Here is a 9,150-nt window from a genome sequence, read left to right on the forward strand (position 1 = left end):
GCCTGGAGAACGCTACCTGCCCCAATACATAGTGCCAACTGCAAAGTTTGGTGGAAGAGGAATAATGGTCTGGGACTGTTGTTCATGGTTTTGTAACATCTGCCCCTGGTACGCCCTCTGGTGTTCATTCGGGGTCTTCTTGACCTCGCTCGCTCTCTCTCCCTCTCTGTGTGATTGTGTGGTTGGAGACAGGTGTGCTGGAGTCAGAGCAGATCCCTACCAGCTGCAACTAGTTCCATAATCAAGACCTCTACAAATACTCAGTCCACCACTACCACTCTGCTCAGTCAGTAATCTCTGCTCAGTCAGTTCATGATTCTAGCCATTTATGATTATTCAAGATCCTGTTACACTGCTGTGCCTGTTTCCCTGCCTGACACCGTTCATTGCAGTTACCGCTCTGTCTCTGGCTCCAGTCTCCTGTTCCACATCTCACCACCCAACTACCTTGCTCTGCATTTTACTCACCCCCACTACCTTGGATTCCCCTCAGGACCTGTTCACCCTGTTCTACTCAGCTAACTCCAACCTCAGTCTCCACATCTGTTTTTTCTGCAACTCATCAGAGCTTCCCCGGATATGCACTCTATATCTCTCTGTGTAACAATAAATATTTTGGTTCGTTCATCCCTGTTTCCTCATCTGAGTCTGCTCTTGGGTTCCCCTGTGTCACTCTGCCTAACAGGTTTGGGCTAGGCCCCTAAGCTCCAGTGAAGGGAAATCTTAACGCTACAGCATACAATTACATTCTAGACAATCCTGTGTTCCAATTTTGTGGCAACAGTTTGGGGAAGACCCTTTCCGGTTTCAGCATGACAATGCCCCCGTGCACAAAGCAAGGTCCATACAGACATGGTTTGTCGATCAGTGTGGAGAACTTGACTGGCCTGCACAGAGTCCTGACCTCAACCCTATCGAACACCTTGGGATGAATTGGAACGCCGACTGCAAGCCAGGCTTAATCGCCTAACATCAGAGCCTGACGGCACTAATGCTCTTGTGGCTGAATGGAAGCAAGTCCCTGCAGCAAGGTTCCAACATCTAGTGGAAAGCCTTCCCAGAAGAGTGGAGGTTGTTGCAGCAGCAAAGGGGGGACCAACTCCATATTAATGCTCACGATTTTGGCAGTGGTGGAAAAAGTACTCTATTGTCATATTTGAGTAAAAGTAAAGATACCTTAATAGAAAATGACTCAAGTGTAAGTCACCTGGTAAAGTACTACTTGAGTAAAAGTCTAAAAGTATTTGGTTTTAAATATAGTTCAAAAGTAAATGTAACTGCAAAAATATACTTAAGTATCAAAAGTATAAATCATTGTCAATTGCTTATATTAAACAAACCAAATGGCACAATGTTTGTTTTTAATCTACAGATAGCCAGGGGCACACTCCAACACTCAGACATAATTTACAAATTAATCATTTGTGTTTAGTGTGTCTGCCAGATCAGAGGGAGTAGGGATTAGTGTCTTGGACCATTGTGTGAATTGGACCATTTTCCTGTCCTGCTAAGGATTCAAAATGTAACGAGTACTTTTGGGTGTCAGGGAAAATGTATGGAGTAAAAGGTACCTTATTGTCTTTAGGAATGTACTGAAGTAAAAGTTGTCAAAAGTATAAATAAAGTAAAGTACAGATACCCCCAAAAACGACTTAAGTAGTATTTTTACTTATGTACTTTACATCTCTGGATTTTGTAATGAGATGTTCGACGAGCAGATGTCCACATATTTTTGGTCATTTAGTGTACATACACAGGGGCTAATCGGGATAGCATTAACAGATCTTAAGGTTGTTTAGGCCAACACTTTCACACTTCTAATGAGATGAGTTTGCTCTCCCGCTTTCTATGTTGGACATGTTTATAATACACTATGGGGAGGAAGGAGGAAGCAGTAAATGTCTGTCAAGATATACAGTAGCCTTTCGTAATTCATTTAATTTACTCTCATATTCTAATATTTTATTCATACATTGTTCTAAGACTTAGAGTCATTTTCATGAATAAAACCAGATATTTTGGCCTTAGTTATAGTGAAACACGTCAATTCTGGTCTTCATTTTGACTGCTCGTTGCAAAAGTGAATCTAGCTCTTTTTGCCTGTAGTGGTTCAACTATACCATTGAAATCGTGTGGGGGGGTTCGGTATGAAATACACTCCCTTCTACATGTGCTGGATGGTACCACCTGAAAGCTTACTATAAAAGCAAGCACCTTATTTGTAGTGATGGGCATTCTTTGTAGACTTTTTAGTGAGCCGGCTCATTTGGCTCCGTTCTGCTAAAAGGGCCATTAATTTGGCTCCCAAACGGCTCTTCGTTCAGTAGCGCTTAAAAAATACCTACAACCATGAAAAAATGGAATATCTCTCATGTAAAGTCTACAGTCGCCTGCCATTATGTCAGATCGTGACACGTGAGTTCAAAGACATTTTTACATTACCAAATTATTAGATGACCTGCAAAAAAATGAGGAAAAACATGCACTCACTGCAAAAACGTGTGTGGACCAGAAAAAGTATCTCTCATCACTATCTATTGTTTGTGCGGTGAGTAATTACAATCTTCAGAGAGTCCAGTGAACGGCTCTTTCACAGATGCGATTCGGTTCCCGACGTTCACCAAAAAGAGCTGCTCAAAGAGCCGTTAGTTTGAGAACAACCCGTCATTACTTATTTGGCAATGGTCTTGGTAAGTGGAGTGTGACAATATATTTTGTGTGATGCTTCCTTGACTAGACGACTGACGTTACAAAAAATGCGAAAGGCAGCGTAAGGCACATCTCGGAATATTATGACCAAATTCAATTTTCTGCTTCATGTTTCATACACATCTATTTGCTTTTACGAAGAAAAACAAAACATGTAGGCTATGAGAATTATACAGAGTTAATTTTTAATTTATTCAAGTGTACTTCGTGTTTCGTCTTGTCTGAATAAATTCATCATGTATTCATCACCCGCTGCATTTTGGCCCGATCCTTGCTCCTCCTCGTCCGAGGAGGAGAACGACTTAGACGCCCGTTACAGAACCGACTCAAAACAGAGGCTTCCCAGACTCTGACTCTGACTCAAGCTCCACATCCACACACTCATCCCTTCCATTGAAGCCCTGAGACCACTTCCCCTGCAATGCATTTATCAGGTCAAGTCAAAGGCCCACTATTTCATATCCAACAACATAGTTGGCACAATAATGATGGGATCCAAAGGCCATCAGCCAAAGCTGTTGACTACTGAGACTGACCTAATAAAAATCCAATATCATACAATAACACATATGGTCGTCAAATGGTATGCGTTTCATCTTCCTGTACAGTTATTGAATCGCGCGGTTAATGCTGGCAGACAGACGGACACGCATGGAAACTGAAAGTCAAGGAAGTCACCCACAGTTCCCACTGTGATTACCTCATGTCAGTACTGCTTGGTGCAAGGAAGGAGGAAAGCTCATCTCTGCTATATTTAGATAAAGAGAGGCTGCATGGTGAAATGTGTGCAACTGTGTTCAAAGTCGGTAAATATAACTTCCACCCAGAACGAACTTCACACAGTGTTTCATCATCATTATATTGATTTCTACACTTCCATATGGAGGATCACATGATATCATGCCTCGTCTCTGACGTCAATCACTAACACCAAGATTATTCCATGATAACGACACGATAATAATGAATTGATCTGGATACATTGCGCCAATGCCATGCTTTTCTGTGGCGTGATCAACAATGAGTGTATACATGCAGTTCTTGTCGATCAGTATCTAACGTCCTATAAGAATATCTAACGTCCTATAAGAAGGAAAGACTTGAAATATATACACCACATCCATGCATATATTTTGACAAGTCAACATTGGTTGATGAGTTCATGCTGTGCTTCAATATATGCACGCTTGTGTGCCGTGTACATGTGAGCGCTGTGGGACCTGGCGTGACCTCTATATTGCCTTCCGTTAGTGGTGTGAATGACTTGAGGATATCCTGTTGCCATGGAGGGTCTCCTGCACCCACAGGTCAGGACATCCATAGTGAGGGGGTCGAATGTGCTTCCTGTCAGCATTTTACACGCCTCAGGCTCCATTGGGCAGGTGGGGTGGGGTGGGGTGGGGTGGGGTGGGGTGGGGCGGGGCTAACTAAATTATATTATTTTTCAGTCAGCTCTAATAACCCATGTCCATTACATTAGTTACTGAGCTACTTTTTTCCCCCAGATTCACATGTGCTATATATCACCTCTGGGAAAGAAGTGAGTCTCTCAGAGGCAAATGAGGTGACTGGTCATCAGTTAGTGCTGTTTTCAGTTAAGGCTGCGTAAGAGCATCTGCGTGTCATAGCTTATATGACCAATGGGGGAAAAGATGTGAAAAATGACAGAGAAATTCTAGATCCAGATTCTTGACAGTAATGATGAACCTGGCATTCTTAGAAGCTTTTTTTATTCTGACACATTCATCAGCCTGAAGTGACTGACTGTTTTTTATTTTACTTGGCAAGTCAGTTGAGAAAAAAATCGTATTTTCAATGACAGCCTAGGAACAGTGGGTTAACTGCCTTGTTCGAGGCAGAACGACAGATTTTTACCTTGTCTGCTCAGTGATTCGATCTTGCAACCTTTTCGGTTACTAGTCCAACGCTCTAACCACTAGGCTACCTGCCGCCCCAACATGAAGACAGAAGGCCCTGACACCTTGGCCTGACCTAGATAGCCGTTTGGTGACCGCTGTATGCTGCTAACAGGTTATTGGTGGGGGGGGAACCATGTCGTGACGCTGACATTCGACGCTAACATCCAACCCTGGGTCTGTATAGATAGAGGGACCAGTTAATCTGTGTCCACTATGTTAACTGACGGTCATGGACTTCATTGGCCATCAATTAGCTGTTATAGCATGGGTCGGGTAGGCTACATAGGCTACTGTATCAAAAACGGGTCATTTGTGGAGTATCTGTAGATGCACAGCCTATCTTGGGTTTGGTGCTTCAGTTTTGACACACAGATTAATCAACTGTATATTCCTAGGAAGGATGTTTGACCTTGTTTCGGTTTATTTCTCACAGTGTTCCAAGCACACCATGTGTGAAGCAGCTGAAACCGGTTGTGTAAGAGAACATGAACTTACAGTGTGGGCAGAGGTCCTACAGTAATATCAGGAACATGTCAACTATGAAGAAAATAAAAAATACTTTTTCATTTTGAGGGTTGCAGTCGTTCTTAAGGGGAAAGTTCGCCAAATGTCAAAATGACACATTGATTTCCTTGTCCTGTAAGCAGTCTATGGCCAAGGTATGACAGCAATCCATGCTTTGGTTTAGTTTCCCTGGCACTGTTTCCACATGCTAACGTTTTAGCCTTTGTGACACAAATCCCATTCAAGTCACGGGAGCGATATCAGCATTTTTCAAGCATCAATTTGTTCAAAACATCTATAACCGACTTTGTAGAGCTTCACAATAATTTATTGATACCTTTGGATGATTTAGACATGATGTGCGAAAATGGCTAATATTGTTCCAATGTGAAGCTGCATTAAAGCCCCTGCGGTTAGTCCACATTGGAAACAAACATTTGAAATGTAAAAAAACAAACTGGTGAAGTTGACTGAGTTACGATTTTTGTGTAGGTTAACTAAAGGAAACTTGGTCAGTCCTTTAATAAAAAACGATGGCAGTGATTTGTTTCTCTGAAATAAGCTATTAGGACACTGGTCAACACGGCAAGTCCTGAGTTGAGAAAACTCTGAAGACGTGTAATAGGTGTTTACTAGTCGTGTTAGATTCAACAACATGACACAGAGAGAGAGCAGTAAGTGAGCAGTGGACAGTGCAGCGAGTGTCATCACGTCAGTCAATTTGGGGAGGGCTTCTGGCTGTTTAAAATGGTGTGAATATGATAGCCAATACTGTAGACAGCCAACGGTAGCAAGTAGACAGACGAGACTATTTCAGGACCGTCTGCAACTACAAAAAAGTTTATTGATTTAAATGGGGGGAACACTTTTACTGGGCAGAAAAAAACACATGGTGGAGTAATTAATCATACCCTTTGGGAGGCTGGAGTGATACAGTGAGGATTTACTTGGATTCATTACCCAAAGAAAGAGAGGGAGAGAAAGAAAGAAAGAAAACTACTGAGAGAAAGTGACAGTTTGGGGCCGTGGAGGTGAGTGAAGCGCGTACTCTTGAGAGGGGCAAAAGATGACTGTTGTATCCCGTGAGAACCAGGACGAGACTGTGGTAGTCCCTCCCCTGTACCCAGATGATTGCGACGTGGAGCGGGGCGATCAGGAGTGCAGCGAGAGGGTCGTCATCAACATCTCCGGGCTGCGCTTCGAAACTCAACTGAAGACCCTCTCGCGCTTTCCCTCTACGCTATTGGGAGACCCACGTAAAAGGATGCGCTTCTTCGATCCGTTGAGAAATGAGTACTTTTTCGACAGGAATAGACCCAGCTTTGATGCCATCCTTTATTATTACCAGTCTGGAGGGAGGCTTAGGAGACCTGTCAACGTTACCATGGACATTTTCATGGAAGAAATCAAATTTTATGAAATCGAAGAGGAGACCATAGAGATGTTCAAAGAAGATGAAGGTATGATCAGAGAGGTGGAACGTCCGATGCCTGACAACGACTTTCAGCGCCAGATGTGGTTGTTGTTTGAGTACCCCGACAGCTCGGGGCCTGCCCGGATGATCGCTGTTGTATCAGTCAGTGTGATTTTGATATCCATATTGATCTTCTGTTTGGAGACTTTGCCACGGTTCAGGGAAGATCACAGCACAGACATAGAACTCAGTAATCACCTCACCACGAATGGGACTACTCGACACAAAAAAAATAATCCGTTGACAGACCCGTTTTTTATGGTTGAGTCACTTTGCATCGTATGGTTTTCCTTTGAATTTCTCATGAGGTTTTTATCGAGCCCCAGCAAACCGGCTTTCTTCAAAAACGCAATGAACGTCATTGACATATTAGCGATTGCTCCTTATTTCATCACCCTTGGACTTGAACTCGCAGAGCTACAGGGAGCGGGGAGCGAGCAGGCCACGTCGTTAGCCATACTCAGAGTCATCCGTTTGGTTCGAGTCTTCAGGATTTTCAAACTTTCCAGGCACTCCAAGGGTCTCCAAATCTTGGGCCAGACACTCAACGCCAGTATCAGTGAACTAGGTCTTTTGATATTCTTTCTTCTCATCGGGGTTATCCTGTTCTCCAGCGCTGCTTACTTTGCAGAGACAGACGACCCTGAATCCGGATTCACGAGTATCCCCGCCGCATTTTGGTGGGCGGTGGTGTCCATGACTACGGTTGGATATGGAGACATGTGCCCGGTTACTGTTGGCGGCAAAATAGTGGGATCTATGTGTGCCATCGCCGGAGTGCTGACCATAGCCCTACCTGTCCCTGTCATTGTTTCCAATTTTAATTACTTTTATCACAGAGAACGCAATGATGAGGACACCGCCGTGTATACTCACGTGACTTGTGGCCAACAGAATACTTCATTTGGCGAATTCAAATCGACCAGCGACAGCAAACAGTCCCTCGCCAAATCAGAGTACATTGAAGATGATTCTTTCGAGACTATCAGATTTACTAACTTCAGCCCGTTTGAACATTACACTGGCAAGCTGACAGATGTATGAAAAAACAAGCAACGCCCTAGCTGAGCAGAAAAAACGATATCGGTGAGTAGCTAGCCTGAGAACATTTACGGGCGCTTTTACGCAAGCAGTAAGTTGTCATGCAATCTCTCAATAACTTTAATTAATTTGTTGGATACCTTCAATTGGCCTAATGCTTCATCACAGTAATGTCGGGTCAGTGTCCGGCCTATGTGCATGTTTGAATAACTACACGCAGTTTTACCCACCCTATTACGCACGGTGTTTGTTGGCATATAATCTTAAAATAGCTGGAATTAATTTGTTTGACACCTTCAGTAGGCCTAAAACTGTATTACAGGTCAGTAGCATACAGTGTTGTGGCCACAGCAACTTCTAAAACTGGGTTGCTTTTGGAGAGTTTATAGAATTTCTGAACTCGGAGCGCCACTGTGTGGTTGAAACGCAATCGCGCAGCAGACGCTTCTCAGGTAAAACATTCAAGCAGCTATTTACGTTACGTGTGCAAGACGCTGCTGATGATGTAAGTGTGTGTATAATTTACTTGTGACTGTGTATACATTTTCCATAAAAAAAGCTTTTTAGGGACATTTTAGACAGAAGTGATGGAATGTCACCACTCACAAAAAAAACATGATTTTCTTTTTACTTCCAGGGGACAAGATCAAAGACCATTGCTTTTCTGCTCCACTTGAAAGGAAATGGCTTTTCCAATTCTAGATATGCTTGGAACTGAAAAAGGCAAGATAGTGAATAAAAACACACATGGCATGTCTCCATGAACAATTGGCCAGCAATGTGAGATGACAGATGCTGATGCATCATCCAACGGAGAGCTCGCTAAAGAAAATACGGTTTTGGAGCCTCTGCCTTTAGGAAACTGATAACCTTTGAAAATCATTTCGCCTTTCAAAGTATTTTGCAGTGTATTCAATGAACTCTGAAATTACTACTGTAGATATCCTGTTGTGTATTGTTGTAAATAGGCCTATACTGTAAATTCAATCGTTGCGCTCAACTCAGAATCTTTATGCGAACATATCTGTGTGCCATTAAGTGGATGATTTCAAAATAACTATTATGGGTAGTCCTTTATTTTATTGAACTATTTATTGCACAGAGAATCTGATTTTGCTATAAACGTTCTTTGGGAAGCTAGTTTTAAAATCACTAGTCTTAAAATAACTTAACCATAGGAATCTTATTAAGTATGCATGTACGGAGATGTCAGTTGTGCTCAAAAAATGTCATGAAGATGTATTTATATTTTTGTAAGATTGTTCAAATGTATGAACTTTTGAAGAATATTTTTTTTATAAAACAATTCTGAAAATACCTCAATGTGGCCTTTATTATAATTGTTCTGGATGGGTGCACCTTTACACACATTAAATGGATACTTCGGGATTTTGGCAAAGAGGCCCTTTATCTACACTGAACAAAAATATAAACGAAAAACGCAACAATTTCTAAGGTTTTACTGAGTTACAGTTCATATAAGGAAATCAGTCAATTATAATA

General features: G+C 42.3%; 1 protein-coding gene across 1 annotated transcript; it reads left to right on the forward strand.

The window, feature by feature from the left end:
- Positions 1 to 5,900: 5,900 nt before the first annotated feature.
- On the forward strand, positions 5,901 to 8,934 carry LOC129866666 (shaker-related potassium channel tsha2-like). The gene is made up of 2 exons (XM_055939447.1): positions 5,901 to 7,692; positions 8,285 to 8,934. Exon 1 carries the CDS (start codon positions 6,199 to 6,201, stop codon positions 7,648 to 7,650), a length of 1,452 nt encoding a protein of 483 aa, XP_055795422.1. The 5' UTR covers positions 5,901 to 6,198; the 3' UTR covers positions 7,651 to 7,692; positions 8,285 to 8,934.
- Positions 8,935 to 9,150: the final 216 nt, after the last annotated feature.

The sequence above is a fragment of the Salvelinus fontinalis genome, chromosome 12 (assembly GCF_029448725.1).
Source record: "Salvelinus fontinalis isolate EN_2023a chromosome 12, ASM2944872v1, whole genome shotgun sequence".
NCBI classification, from domain to species: Eukaryota; Metazoa; Chordata; class Actinopteri; order Salmoniformes; family Salmonidae; genus Salvelinus; species Salvelinus fontinalis.

What these genes read in the sequence shown, in the direction of transcription:
- LOC129866666 (XM_055939447.1), top strand. Translation starts at nt 6,199, where the DNA reads ATGACTGTTGTATCCCGTGAGAACCAGGACGAGACTGTGGTAGTCCCT.